At 44.2% G+C, this 16242-nt stretch overlaps 1 protein-coding gene across 1 annotated transcript in view; it reads left to right on the top strand.

Annotated features, from left to right (window-relative positions):
- The first annotated feature begins 957 nt into the window (after positions 1 to 957).
- Positions 958 to 16242, top strand: part of stpg4 (sperm-tail PG-rich repeat containing 4) — a 33965-nt gene continuing 18680 nt past the window's right edge. The window contains exons 1-3 of the mRNA XM_034224648.1: positions 958 to 1041; positions 1213 to 1269; positions 5424 to 5678. Of these exons, the coding sequence (XP_034080539.1) occupies positions 958 to 1041; positions 1213 to 1269; positions 5424 to 5678 (396 nt within the window). The remainder of the gene's footprint in view (positions 1042 to 1212; positions 1270 to 5423; positions 5679 to 16242) is intronic.

Here is a 16242-nt window from a genome sequence, read left to right as displayed (position 1 = left end):
ACATTTAAACTGCTTTTTATTAATTCAAAGACGGCTCTGAATTAATAATGAAATATGTTTCCTTTCTTTACTACTGGAAGAAATTACAAAATGTACCCATCATTTTCCTCATGCTAATATAGCCACATAAAAGTATCAAACCACCATCTACTTAAAAATGTCCCCCCCACATTCAGGATGCTTCCTACGCCCATGGGTTTGACGCTGTAGGAGGTCAGAACGAAACAGCGGTGCAGCCGTAACACGGCGCAGACGGACCCGGTGGAATCCCGGGGTAAAAGTCACCCAGGAACTCCTCATTAACTAACCATTAACGAAGGATTCATTAATACAGTACCCCCCAGTCTGTTTACCAGTAACTAACCATCAGTTCATCAATTAAAGTAACTCATTAACTAACCATTAATGAATCATTCATTAATACAGTACCCCCCATTCTGTTTACCAGTAACTAACCATCAGTTCTTCAATCGCAGTCACTCAGGAACTCACCATTAACTATCTAGTTGTTCCTTATTCACTACTCAGTAACTAAGCACATTTGTGTACCTTATTGTAAAGTGTTACCAACATGGGATAGAATTGTAGTCATGGGTTAGGGTTAGGGTAGTAGTCATGTTTTGCCTTGTACTGGATTGTAATTTGCACTGTTATGGCAACTTTTGTTCTGTATATTCTAATGACTATGACATTATCCATCTAAATATTACATTATGGTGGACAATGATAATGAGGACAAAGTAACAACGTGCATGTCGGGTACAAGCCTTGGTCCTGGCTTACCATTGTGTCTTACTCTGTCTAACTGGACGGCGGGGAGTCTAAATTTAGCCTCCAACAAGCCAGCTTGTTGAAAAATTGATCGATTGTGGAGTCGCTGCTATAGTAACAGCGAGTCACAGTTTTAATGGTGGTCAGGTGTCACAAGATCTCCTGTGGAGCAGATAGTGAGCGACAATGAGAACAGTGCAGGACTCATGGAAAAACAAAGCTGTCTCTAAACTCAGTGACATGTCCAGGAGTGGTAATAGACCAGATAAGGTAAGGTTCTCTAAAGCCCTCATAACTCTGTGTGGTTAATGAGAACAAGCTAAACTGCGAAGACACTAGATGACACCGGTGGAGATGCATCAACACATTGTTGGCATAACAATGTCATGAAAGCAGAAACAATCTCCTGTGTTTTGGCTTGTGTCCTGTTCTTATCTGCAGGCCGAGGACAAGCTGGACCCGAGTGGCCGGGGGAGCTGGTGGCTGGGAGCACTGAAAGTAGGTGTCATGCTGCAGTGTGGTTTCAAAGACTGTCCACACTGTACAGGCAAAAATTATTAGCTCATACAGTAAATGTTGTGTTAATGACTTTGAGTGCATTGTGAGTGTCCAATAAAGGCTGTCTACCACATTTATGAACACTTACACTACAGTGAATCCAAGTGCCTTACAGTGCATTGGTGGTAATAAAACTTTAATTAATTATCAGTTTATCATAATGTGAGCTGGCTAGATCAGGTGGTTTGACACTAAATCTTTGTATATGTACAGTCAGTATAGATTGATTGCTTTACATTTACAGTAAACTACATTTATCTTTACTCCATTTATAAAAATAGGCATTTCAGTATGAAATGACAGTTTACATTTTGTACCATTACCAAGATCATTGCAAAAAGAATGCATTTTAAAATTATGATTGGAAATAACAATTGTGTTGTAATGTGAAAATCAAAATTAAACCTACCCTCATAAACACTACTTGTGCCCAAATCAAATCAAGTTTTATTTATATAGCACATTTATAAACGGTTTTTGGTCGAGCCAAAGTGCTGTACATATAATAAAAATAGCCTACAGTAGAGACACTTTACAGCAAATACAACAGCACAGATTGTTCAGAATATCAGTATGAGAAAAACGACACCCTCTATCCTTAGACCCTCACACAAAACTAGGTCTGGAGGACGGGTTTTGGGCTGACAGCCCAGGAGCACAGCGGAGGGCCCAGAAGGGATATCGTTATGGACGGCCCGGGGGCAAGGCAGAAGCCGAGAAGGGGGACTCGGGCGGACGGCCCGGGGGCAAGGTAGAGTCCATGGAGGGGAGAAGACCACAGTGGGCAAACTCAGGGGGCCGAGCATGAGGGCTAAGGCAGCGGCAGGAAGAGTCAGGGGGCCGGGCTCGAGGTCGAAGATTGCGGCTCTCAGGGGGCCGAGCATGAGGGCGAAGACCGCGGCACTCAGGGGGCCGGGCTCGAGGGCGAAGACTGCGGCTCTCAGGGGGCCAGGCTCGAGGGTGAAGCAGGTGGCGACGGAACAACTCCGGAGGACGGGCAGGAAGGCGCTGACGGGACAGCTCCGGAGGCCGGGCAGGAACCGGAGCCGGTGGGACAGGCTTCGGCAGGATCCCCCACGGAAGAGGACCAGGAGTTGGCAGGACCCCCGGCGAGGCAGGTGGCGGGTGGACCTCCAACGGAACAAGACCTAGGGTTGGCAGGACCCCCGGTGAAACAGGTGTCGGCTGGACCTCCAACGGCACAGGACATAGGGTTGGCAGGACCCCCGGCAGGAGAGCAGTCGGTGGTACCTCCAACGGCACAGGACATAGGGTTGGCAGGACCCCCGGCAGAAGAGTAGTCGGCTGGACCTCCAACGGCACAGGACATGGGGTTGGCAGGACCCCCGGCAGGAGAGCAGTCGGCGGGACCTCCAACGGCACAGGACATAGGGTTGGCAGGACCCCCGGCAGAAGAGTAGTCGGCGGGGCCTCCAACGGCACAGGACACAGAGTTGGCAGGACCCCCGGCAGAAGAGTAGTCGGCGGGGCCTCCAACGGCACAGGACACAGGGTTGGCAGGACCCCCGGCAGAAGAGTAGTCGGCGGGACCCCCAACGGGACAGGACATGGAGTTGGCAGACCCCCCGGCAGGAGAGCAGTCGGCGGGATCCCCAACGGGACAGGACATGGAGTTGGCAGGACCCCCAGCGGAACCTCCAACGGCACTTGAGTAGGGACTTGAGTGGGGACTCGAGAGAGGGCTTGAGAGGGAACTCGAGAGGAAACTTGAGAGTTGACTTGAGAGGTGACTTGAGAGGGATCTCGAGAGGGAACTTGAACAGAGACTCGAGAGGAGACTTGAGAGGGGACCTGAGAGGTGACTTGAGAGGGGACTCGAGAGGAGACTCGAGAGGGGACTTGAGAGAGAACTCGAGAGGTGACTGGAGAGGGGACTCGAGAGGGAACTCGAGAGGAGACTCGAGAGAGAGGGCTTGAGAGGGAACTCGAGAGAGGGCTCGAGAGAGAGGGCTTGAGAGGGAACTCGAGAGGTGACTTGAGAGGGGACTCGAGAAGAGACTCGAGAGGAGACTCGAGAGGGAACTTGAGAGGGGACTCGAGAAGGAACTTGAGAGGAGACTGGAGAGGGAACTCGAGAGGGGATTCGAGAAGAGACTCGAGAGGGAATCTGAGAGGGGACTTGAGAGGGAACTTGTGTCGGTCGGTACGCCGACAGGACACAGGGAGCTGGCATCGGCCCGGAGAGCCAACAGGCGACGAGGAGCCGGGGTCGGGACCATGGCTGCTGGGCCCGGTACTTGAGCCGGAACCATGGCTGGAAGTGGAGCCAGAACCATGGCTGTGGGAACCGGAACTGAAGCCTGGATCATGGCTGTGTGGGCCGGTTTTGGAGCCGGAAACATGGCTGTAAGGTCCGGTTCTGGAGCAGGGACCATGGCTGCTGGGGCCGGCACTGGAGCCGGAACCATGGCTGCTGGGCAAGGAACCGGAACACGGAACCATGGCTGTGTGGGATGGTACTGGAGCACGGTACCATGGCTGTGTGGGCCGGCACTGGAGCATGGAACCATGGGTGCTGGGGCCGGAACCATGACCGCTGGGGCCAGAACTGGGGCTGGAACCATGGCTCTTGAGGCTCGGGCTGCTAGCCTGGACTTGCGACTCCTTCTCTTAGGAGCCTTTTGGAGGCTCCGTGGACCTCCGAAAGCCAGATGAGTTCCCGAGAACGGCTCCTGGACAGGAGCAGGACATGGAGAAGAAGCAGGGGTTGACTCCGGACGGAACACACCGAGACGTTTGTAGTCAGCAGGCTGGAAATCACACACCCAGAGGAAGTTCAAAATCCAGCCAGGTAAGAATTTCACCAAGCCTGGTTTCTCCATAGCCAACCGGTGCGCCTCTACCAGAGCGGCCTCCTTCTGCAGAACACTGGACGCTCCCTTCCACCAATCATAGCAGCAAGCCAAATAAAAGGAAAAATGTTGTAATTCCACCTCAAATGGATCATCTGCTGGGTCCATTTCTTGCTTGGTTCGTACTGTTACGGTTGAGTGAAGGAAGCAGGACCCAAATGCAGATAACTCTGATAAACCTTTATTTCAAGGATAATGAAACTAACTCAGACAAAACAGAACACTCACCGGTGAACTCCAAAAGACGAACCAACACTGAACACAGGAAGAGACAAGACTAAATACAGGGAGGGGTAATCACGAGACGAGAAACAGCCGGGCAGGGGAGGAGAAACACAAGGACAACAGGTGAACACAATCAGACATACCAGGGAAACTAACGACAGGGAGGAAAAACACAGAGAGAGGGAGCAGACAATACACAAGGGAGACAGGGAGAACCGAACAGCAAAATAAACCCAAACCTAAAAACGTGACATAACATGAGAATCGTGACATGTTTGAGACGAGGAGCACACAAAGGAGCACTGTTGAGGCATTATCCAAAAACAAAGATGGCTGCACCTATTGTGTCAGTATTGAGCAAACTGGAATTAACATTTTGCTGTGAAGAAGAACAAGTAACACTTCTTAAAGTGTTTAAGCAAATAGTATACCAGCTAATCTCTGAATGCTGTAGTCTGTTTTCATTTTATCTGATGCTCTGGTGTTGTTTTTTATCCATCCACCTTGCAACAAATTGAATCAACAGAAATGGAGGATGAGAATAAATACACTTTTGACTTGTGAACACAGTGACATTTATACTCAGTATTCAACCCATCCTAGTCTAGAGTGGGCAGCTATTACACAGTATATACCACACCAGGAAGAGTGGCGATCAAAGTACCAGTCACACTCCATACTTGGCCCTTAAGCAGAGCTCTAATGTGCTTTGCTGATTGGCCATCTACACCTGGCGGGTCTGGTCACTGGTTGCTCAATGGTACATCACATGTTCATATCACGTTGATAATGCCCTTTGCAAATTGGAATACAACCAAGAAATTCCAGACTAATTTGTGGTGTTTGGTAATTTTGGTTTTAGTGATGTCAGGCACTAAAACCAGTTGCTAAATCTGGAATTTGGCTTTTGCTATGAATACAGTAAAGTGTCTATCCGGGCACCTAACCCTCACCCTAAGGCACCAGGCCCCTTCCTCCTCTCTCTCCTTCTTCCAGGACACACCTATCCCAGGTCTCTACCACATCCGTGATTTCCTTGAAGAAGCTGAACTGAACCCCGTGAGAAAGACCTACAGGTTCAAAGGCGTGGGCAGGGAAGCCCCCACTCTGGGCGTACGTAAGGGGGATTTGCTTCTCCCCGGGGCGTATGACTACATAGACTCCATCCAGGAGGTCCTGAAGAACAAGGCTTCCTACTCTTTCAAGAACTGTCCGCGGCCCGACATCGTCACCCTGGGCGTCAGGGACAAGGTGGGCTTTAGACATGACTTTACTAGTCTTTTTTTATTTTGTTTTTATTGAGTCAGGCACAATGAGTTTACATTTACACAGTCAATATTTTTCCCTTCCCATAAAACTAAACATATAACTAGTTACGGTAGTTTGAGAGGTAATTAAAATAGCTACGTGTGATATTCTAACCTGAAGTGTGTGTTTTGTTCCGCTCACCGCTGCATGTGATCATGCAGAGCTGCGTGTCGACTCGTCAGCAGCAGCTGATCTCTCTCTCCCGTCAGATTAGATTTTACTCGCGTTTATGTCCATATCGATCAGATCTAGCTAGTTATAGCTAATGATAGGACTACCTGCTTATTAAAAGACGCCTAAACAATAAGCGTCGCTATGCAACCGGGTGAGGCCGCAAAGTATAGCGCAGCATTATGCATTTGTTTACATGCCCACCGGAACCCCGAGGCATTACCAACAGATCAACGCACAATCAACCCATACAGGACATCTCTTTCTCCATATTAAGTGTTAGACATTAGAATTAACTATTCTTGTCTGTCACATACTCTTTTGCGCAAGTTGTGCAACTGATGCGGTATTGCGCTAAACGGAAATTATTTTGACCGGACACTTTGACCGGAGAGATTTAGATTTGCCGATCTTCAGCATATTTTACCGGTCGTAGTCCGGTAAAATATGATACATATATAGGTAAAAATAAAGTAATGTAAAAGATAATATTAAAAGAAAATTAAAATTAATAGATAAGGAAATAAAGAATAATAACAATAATACATGTACCCATATACTCACATATGTATAGGCCTACCCACATATACACATACACATATATATGTACATACCTACACAAATATACACATACACATAAATACATACATGTATATAAAGACAGAAAAAACAAAACAAAAACACATACATTCATAGTTCCCCCCTTTCTTCTTAATTTAGTGTCTTATGGTGCGTTCACACCGGACGCGATGCGAATATTCGCTTTGCTCTAATCGCTCGAGTTTCACCGCGGCTGCCAGCTGTGTTTACTCGCATCATTCAAACAAGAAGCACTGGCTCGGGAGCTACAACTACAACAAAATGAACATATTTTACCGTGATTCAATTGTAATACACGTTTCTAAATGATGCCGAAGTAACAACATACTGATACCGGTTAGTAAACACCATGAATTAATGCTTGACAAGTCTGCAGATGAAAAACCTTTTAAAATGCTTGTTTTCTGAATGAAGATCGGATCGACCAGGCTCAGCTAACGTTGTATATGCTCATTCCACACTCATAACAACGGCCTACAGACATAAATAAACCAGCGACTGTATTCGCCATGACACAGACAGTCTGTGGTTTGTAGGCTACTTGTTTAACTTTTGTCCAGTTTCTGAACAGATATCAGGGTTGCCAACTTTGGGTACCTGGCTGGAGTGAGATTTTGATATCATGGGTTTAATTACACATATGCGCACTAAATTACTGCTATCGTGTCAGTAGCGGGACCTTAGCATATATATAGGATATATACAGTATACAATATATACACAATATTGGACACAGACTATAAAGGGCACAAAGTTTAATTCACTAATGAAAGTCAAACACATGTTTGTTGCCACTGTTTTATTGTGTGCCTGTCGCGATAAGCAATTAATTGACTTATCGTACGATAAATAAAAATGAACTCGATAAATTGCCATTTACATGAGGATGTGACTAGCAGTTTGAAAGGATGTACTTGAATTATTATAATTTATTATATATTATCATTATGTCAGTGGTCTAAAATGGTCATACAACGGTGCCGACAATATTATCGTTTATCGCAATAATTTCCGGGAAAATGTATCCAACAAAATTAATTATCGTGAGAGGCCTATACATGAAACACACACACAATCAAATCTACAGACTTACTCCAAACTGCCAAATATATTAATTAACACACTCACTCTCATATACTCTTTGACTCTATTTTGGCCTAGTAATAAGCAGCAGACTTTTATTTTGTTATCATTTCTACTGGATCTTAGATCTGCGCAATACGGATCAGGGATTGACCAACCGGCTCCCACTGCTCTGCTGTCTTTTAACGTTGTTAAGAGTGGTGGGGGCGGGGAGGGAGGGAGCGGATCGACAGCTTGAGCAGCTGTCAACTCAACATTGTAAATAACCAACCAAAAACGATCGCCGGTTCATCTTGTTTTTGGCGTGAGAATAGTTTGGGCAGCGTGAGAGCGTGAGATTGAGAGTGAAAGCGTGTGTCACACGCCAGATGCGTGAGAGTTGGCAACCCTGCAGATATGAGGAGCTGTGAGCTCTGTGTGTTAACTGCTAACAGCTAACGGCTGATGTTTTCTGGTTGAACGTCAGTGACGGCAGAAATCCTCAACGCTGATTGGCTTCCGCGAGAACGCGTCACGTGAATTTGACGCTCGAGTTGAACAAATTGAACTCTCGCGTTTGACGCGGCACCGTTCAATCGCCTCAATCGCGCCGCGTCCACCGCTTCATGCTCGCTGTCAGAGCGAATTTGCGTCTGTCCGCGTCTCTGCATTGACTTTACATGTAATCGCGCCGCCCCCAAACATCGCATCGCGTCCGGTATGAACGCACCATTCAGTTCAGCTATATAGGCTATCATAGAGCCCCAGACAGATTCAAATATTTTTGAAGAGCCCCTCAGGTTATATTTAATCTTCTCCAAGTTCAGGTACATCATTAGATCTCCAAGCCATAGAGATGCTTTAGGTCAGGGGTGCCCACACTTTTTTGGCTGTTGAGCTACTTTTGAAATGACCAGCTCACCGAGGTCTACCAACCAAAAATAAAATCCCAAATTGCAAGGGTTGCTGAATAACACGTTTTATTTATACATGGGATAACTACAATAGGGCTGCAACAAACGACTAATTTGATAATCGATTAATCTATCGATTAATGAAACGATTAATCGACTATTCGGACTATTACTCTGTTTTCCCAAGGATGTAGTCTCTCACTTGGCTGAGAAGATCCTGCATATTGGGGCTGAACATCCGACTGTACTACACATTGGAACAAATGATGTTGTGAAACAACAGTCAGAAGTGCTGAAAGAAGACTTTAAATGTTTGTTGGAAACTGCCAGCTCTCTAAATGCGGAGGTGTTCATCAGTGGCCCTCTACCGCCAGTCAGAAGAGGAGTGGAGAGATTCAGCAGATTGTTTGCACTGAACACCTGGCTTTCAACTGTCTGTACTGACCATTCTGTTCATTTTATTGACAATTTTAACTTTTTCTGGGATCGCAGACATCTTTTCAAGGCAAATGGAGTTTGCCTGAACAAGTCAGGAGTGAAATTGTTTATCTCTAACATATTCAACTGCCTGCGTCATCAATCTGTTCCCTCTGCCAAGGACAAGCGGCAAGAGGAATTAAAACAGGAGAAAGACACAACACATCGCGCAGAAAACCCTGAAGAATTATCACTGCACCCGCCTGAGGAATGTTCTGATTATGGGAGACCTATGAGACACATGGAGGAGTCTCCACTGCCCGTCACCCCCCCCCCCCTGTCAACGCCTTTGAGGATACTCCGTTCACCCTTTCACCCTCGCCCACCCTCCTGGAGATCGCTGAACACACAAAGGAGATACAGAGGGTTGGCACCGATTCCTTCCTGGAGTTCAAAGACCAAACTAAGGCGATATGCAGGATTGGCAGCATGTCCTTTACCCCCGCTCCTCAACGACGCCCACCAAAATCACTGCAGAGACGCGCACCATCTCCCCCGTCTTCATCACCGCGCCTACGTCAACCACCTCCCCCCCTTTGCAGCATGTCCCATACCCCCGCACAATCTCCCCCGTCTCCATCACCGTGCCTACGTCAACCACCTCCCCTCCCTTCAAGAAAGCATCTGCAGTCTCCGAAGCCTGATAAGGATGTGTGTGTACAAAACACAACAAACTCTTACTGATATGTGCTGGGTCCAGGCTCAAGGGCATATGGCACTCTCAACTCTTTCCAGGACATGTCGGGGCCCTGCCTGCCAGTAGCTTTGCCGATATCTGTGTTGATAGGTAATAGATTAAGAGCGGTGAATCATCTTAGAAACAGGAAGCGCTCAAACGTTTGTGTGAGTTTATCTAATTTAGCAGTGATTCCATGTCAGCCACAGCTTGTTACAAAAAACATGACTGATAGTGTGTTTAACAAACTTAAACTAGCTTTATTAAATGTCAGGTCTTTGGCAGGAAAAACATTTTTAATCAATGATTTTATCACTGAGCACAATCTCGATTTTATGTTTTTAACAGAAACTTGGATTGAACAAAATAACAGTGCAGCTGTTCTTATCGAATCAACCCCCTCCCAACTTTGTTTCTATAGGTAAATACACATCTGAGTTGACAAATATGACATGTGGGGTTCCTCAAGGCTCCATCTTGGGGCCTCTTCTCTTTAACATCTACATGCTACCACTGGCTCAGATAATGAAAAACAACAAAATAAGTTACCATAGTTATACAGATGACACACAAATTTACGTAACAATTTCACCAGGAGACTATGCTCCAATTCAAACACTGAGTAAGTGCATTGAACAAATCAATGACTGGATGTGTCAGAACTTTCTCCAATTAAACAAAGATAAAACTGAGGTAATGGTTTTTGGAGCCAAGTCAGAACGTATAAAAGTTAGCGCTGAGCTTCAGTCTGCAATGTTCAAAACAACAGATAAAGCCAGAAATCTAGGTGTAGTCATGGACTCTGACCTGAGTTTCAACAGTCACATTAAGGCTGCAGCCACACGAGGACAAAAACGGCCGTTTGCGTTACTGTTTAGTGTCATATAGACCATTCGGCCACACAAGGACGACCGCATACGGCACTAAACGACTGAGGAAACGATAACGGGTCCCAAGGTGGATAGAACGGCATACGCAACGCTCTGGGGGGTCAAACAGCTCCGTGTGTGCGCCCTATACGATCATTTTCTGATAATGACTGCGCAATAGCCCCGCCTCTCCCCACTTCTGCTGCTCACCTCCGCGTACCCCGCGCCATTGCTGATGTGTTTCGCCACCAACAACAACAACAATGGCGGATCGCAGAGTTGCTATCGTGCTCCGGACGCTACTGACCATGCTACAGTTCTTTGTGCAACATCTACAGCAGACTTACACATCCGGGGGGGATCTTACTCGCTGCTTTTGTGGATATGTACTGCAGCTTCAGCGATCATTTTCTGATAATGATTGTGCAATAGCCCCGCCTCTCCCCACCTCTGCTGCTCACCCCCGCGTCAAAGTAAACTGCACACTGAATTCAGATTATTTATCTTTCTCTCGATATGGACATAAACGCGAGTGAAGTCTAATCTGACAGGACGGAGACACCTCTCAAACTACCTAAACTAGTTATAAATATGTTTATTGTACTGTCGGCCGGGTCACTCATTACTGGATCAGCTGCTGCATGAAACAGACACTGACGCTGTCCAAAGAGAGGGTGGAAAAAGAGAGGCTCCGTGTATTTTTATTATTATATTATATAGAGTCGTTATTTATGGAAGCCCATTTCCGCCACTTGAAAAAAATAAAATCCCCATGAAAAGTCATAATTATGAGATAAAAAAGTCGAAATTATGAGATAAAAAGTCTTAATAATGAGATAAAAAGGTCGAAATTATGAGATAAAAAGTCATAATAATGAGATAAAAAGTCATAATTATGAGATAAAAAAGTCGAAATTATGAGATAAAAAGTCATAATTATGAGATAAAAAGAGACACTTTGTCACAACAGACAAACTAGCAGCTCTTTGGCTCGAATTCTCCTATTTATCTTGATACGGAAATGGATTGTGAGTACATTGAGGACTACTTTAAACGTGGATTTACAACAGATGTAATACTTAATTTGCTTGCTGATTCACATGGAGTAAGCAAACGCACCCTTGAAAGGATTTTAAGCAAGAAGCAGCTCTGGCGTCGAAAGAATAAAACCGATGTGGCTGAGGTGGCAACCTTCATTGAACAGCAACTGGAAACATCTGGTCAGTGTCATGGTTACAGATGGATGCACCAAAAATGTTGGTTACATGGAATTGTGACTGACAGAGAAACAGTGTGAATACTGCTACAGTTATTGGATGGTGAAGGTGTTGATCTGAGGTCAAGAAACAGACTGCGAAGGCGCATCTACCACAGCTGTGGTCCAAACTATGTATGACACATTGATGGTTACGACAAGCTTAAGCCATTTGGAATTGCAATCAGTGGATGCATTGACGGGTTTTCCAGAAAGATGATATGGCTTGAAGCTTACAAAACAAACAAAGACCCGAAGATCATCGCTGGCTACTTTATTGATGCTGTTATCAATGCTGGTGGGTGCCCTGCCAGACTCAGACTTGATTTAGGAACAGAAAATGGCCATATGGCTGAAATGCAGCAGTTTTTGCATTTTTCTGAGAACCAAGCTGAAACAGACAATGTAACCTTTGGTCCAAGCACTGGAAACCAGCGTATTGAACGATGGTGGCTGACCTTGCGAAGTGAGTGTGTCCAGTTTTGGATGGACCTTTTTGACAAACTGAGTGTAGATGGCTACTTCTCAGACAACTTCTTGGACAAGTCCTTGATCTAGTTCTGCTTTCTACAAATAATACAGGTACTTGTCACATTATGAAATAAATAAATGTTGAATGTGGTGAATATTTTTAAAGAGCCACAAATGACCATGTGTAAAATAGAAATGGCCTGTTTTCCGTGGAGAGAGTGAATAATAAGTTATTGTTTCTGGCTAACAAAAATATGTGGGTATTCAGAGTAGCTGTGTCAAATAGGTAGGGTTTATTTTCGGGTTTATCCACCACATTTTTATAGCTGTTAAGATATAACATTAGTTGCACTGCTGCAATTTACATTTTACAGTTATTAATATGATTGTGCCAACCTACCATAGTACAACTAGAAGACACATCTCACAAATATAACAAACCATGGGTCAGGAGTATACTTGACTAAGGCAGTAATCACCACTGCCCAGTATTTTTATACATTCTATTTGACTGAATATTATTTGCCTCCGAGGAAGAACTTAATGAGGTTGTATTGACTTGGAACAATCACAGAGTCCGTCAAGTCCATAACTCACGATCACCCCATGGACGTCCCTCCATATTGCATGCAGTCCCTCATCTGTATGGAGGCAGAGATTGTTTGCACCACGTGGACCTGGAGAAAGTTCAAGTCTGTCTTGATGAGTGTGTGTTCAAGGACTTCCCATGTGATGAAGATGTGTTCCATATCTGTGTGGATCTAATGTCAGAGTATAATCTGAAATTAACAAATGATGTGTTTGAAACTGTTAACCTGTATATCACACTCAGACAACTGATGAACAATGAACTGGATCATTAACTTTCCTGGGGCAGTGTCACAATTTATATTTCAGAAATGTGTATTTGTTTCCTGTTTCATTCCAGAACAAATTGAAATATATATACTGATTGCAATTGTCAGAATTATGATATACTTTAACCTGTGATGAATGAAAATATAATTGTAGCTGTTTGAGACACGTCAAATATGTACCAAATATTCTCAGTACATATATTTGTATGTACACACAAACAAAGTCATGTGTTGCCCTTAGATTGACTATGTGTAAAAACAGGATACAAATGCAAAATACACACATGTATTAATATAATTATTTATTCAATTATTTAAACAGATAGCATACAAAATTGCTGTTTTCATTCATGCTCCATTTATCTGAATCCAACCAATCAGCTGGCAGACTTCAATAAACCTCTGAAATCAAAATTGCTGTTTTCATTTTGACTGCATTTTAATCTAACTTGCTACAGTATCAGCAGTACGAGAGGTGAATTATGTCCAACAACGTGTCACCACACTATAAACTATACTCCAAATTCTCCAACTAAGGAGGAAGGGGAGCATTATTTCATTTTATTAGATTTTATTGATCTTGTAATACTTAAAATAGGACTCTTGGTTAAGTGTGTGTGTGTGTGTGTGTGTGTGTGTGTGTGTGTGTGTGTGTGTGTGTGTGTGTGTGTGTGTGTGTGTGTGTGTGTGTGTGTGTGTGTGTGTGTGTGTGTGTGTGTGTGTGTGTGTGTGTGTGTGTGTGTGTGTGTGTGTGCATGCATGTGCATGGTGCGAGAGTGAGCGAGCGTTTTTATGTTTCTGGAAGTAAAACGAAGCAGCAGAAAATATAGGTCTGTGAAGTATTTTGTGTAACAAGAAGAACTAAACAAATGCAACGGCCTCTCTCCAGTCATTTCGATATTATTGAACCTGAAGCTTGTTGCTTCGGCCCTGGGAGACCACAGAGTAATCCCCTGTTTCCTCGACTACGGTCTGGGAGCCGACAGGAAAGTTCAACACATGCATAATGAATGCTATCCATGCTATCTGACTGTACCACTTCGGTTTGGTGATGTTACTGAATAATCGCTATGGCATTAGCATTTCCCCCAGAATAGCAAACTGAAAAGCGATAAAGAACGACAGTGCAATGTACAATTAACGCATGACTTTTTAACCACTGCGTTACATGTACTGTAGGCTACTATAATTAGTGGTGTATGTACCGTAGCTGAGATAACATTTACGGGTTAGTTAGGCTAGCAGCAGCAGTATGCCTACACTATTGTCATTAGTGGCGTGAACGTTACCACAAAACTATAGGCATAGGCATATTATAGTTCATAACAGGTAATGTCAAAGCTATGAACTGCATTGTTGTAGTTTAGCTGCAATATAGGCTATATAACATCTAACATTTACAAAAGTCACCTTATTTAGGACTAGATGCCGTTTGCATGGTGGAGAGCAGCAAGGTGATGAAGGGACCTTTGAAGACAGCGCCACTGCAGCGCATGCGCACTTCTTATCTCATAATTATGACTTTTTATCTCATTATTTCGACTTTCTTATCTCATAATTATGACTTTTTATCTCATTATTATGACTTTTTATCTCATAATTTCGACTTTTTTATCTCATAATTATGACTTTTCATGGGGATTTTATTTTTTTCAAGTGGCGGAAATGGGCTTCCATAGTTATTCATTTGTTTTAAAGCTCAATAAATAACAAAGAAGACCTTTGACCAGCACTTTTATAATTTTGTCGGAAGGTTTAAACTTGAATACACGTTGACTGGCGAAAAACTCTGCCCGGTTCCCTCGGCCCCCACCGCGGAGAATAAACAGAAGGGCAACCATGACAACCATGCTTCTTCGCTGCTTTTGTGGAGGAAGTTACAGCGCCACGTACAGGCTCCTGCATATGTACTGCAGCTTCTCCAGCGGTTGGAGCTAAACGGAGCAGTCTCGTGTGGGCAGACACTATCCGGATAACTATTGCGTGTGGACGGAAGCTTGTTTGCGTTTGCGTTAATCCTATGCGTTTAGCCGTTTTCGTCCTCGTGTGGCCGGGGTCTAAAACAGTTACTAAATCAGCCTACTATCACCTAAAGAATATATCTAGGATTAAAAGACTAATGTCACGGCAGGATTTAGAAACACTTGTCCATGCTTTTATCTTCAGAAGACTCGACTACTGCAATGGTGTCTTCACAGGTCTCACTAAAAAATGTATTAGGAAGCTGCAGCTGATTCAGAACGCCGCTGCTCGAGTCCTCACTAACACTAAGAAAGTGGATCACATCACTCCTGTTCTGAAGTCTTTACACTGGCTTCCTGTGTGTCAAAGAATAGATTTCAAAATACTGCTGCTGGTTTATAAAGCACTGAATGGTTTAGGCCCAAAATACATTTCTGACCTGCTAAATTATGAACCATCCAGATCTCTCAGGTCTTCAGGGACTGGTCAGCTTTCTGTCCCCAGAGTCATAACTAAACATGGTAAAGCAGCATTCAGTTATTATGCTCCAAATATCTGGAACAAACTCCCAGAAACCTGCAGGTCCGCTGCAACTCTGACTACTTTTAAATCCAGGCTGAAGACTTTTCTTTTTGTCGCTGCTTTTAATTGAACTATTCATATCTTAGACTGCACCAGGGCCGGACTGGGACAATAAGTCAGGCCGGGAATTATACACCCAGCCAGGCCACTACCAGTTTTTTGTGGCATTTTGCTGGATTTATTTGTCAATATTTACAGCGTTGCTGCCCATAGTGATAGCCCTCTAAATCTACTACCAAAAAATAAACATATGGAGATGGGTTACTATTTAAAAAAATGTGCAAATCTATTTAGGAACCTATTCATGTGAACATATTTTAAGTGGGGGTGGACCTCAAATCCTATAGGGGGGTCCAGGGGCATCCTCCCCCGGTAAGATTTTTTTTTAAATGTTGGACTTAAATGCATCAATCTGGTGCATTTTGAGGGGGAAATAAAGAGAGAGACTACACCCATATGAAACAGAACTGTATACATTTAAATAATCATAAAATCATAAGAACATGGCCATAACCAATAACATACCATATCCAATATGAAAAAACATTGAAACTTGTTTATTTATTTGTTTTTGGTTCATTTATAGTTGTGAGTGTGTCTGTGCTCCTGAA

The sequence above is a fragment of the Gymnodraco acuticeps genome, unplaced genomic scaffold (assembly GCF_902827175.1).
Source record: "Gymnodraco acuticeps unplaced genomic scaffold, fGymAcu1.1, whole genome shotgun sequence".
In the NCBI taxonomy this organism is placed as follows: domain Eukaryota; kingdom Metazoa; phylum Chordata; class Actinopteri; order Perciformes; family Bathydraconidae; genus Gymnodraco; species Gymnodraco acuticeps.
Note: the sequence above shows the minus strand (reverse complement) of the source record. Positions and strands in the feature narration are given on the sequence as shown.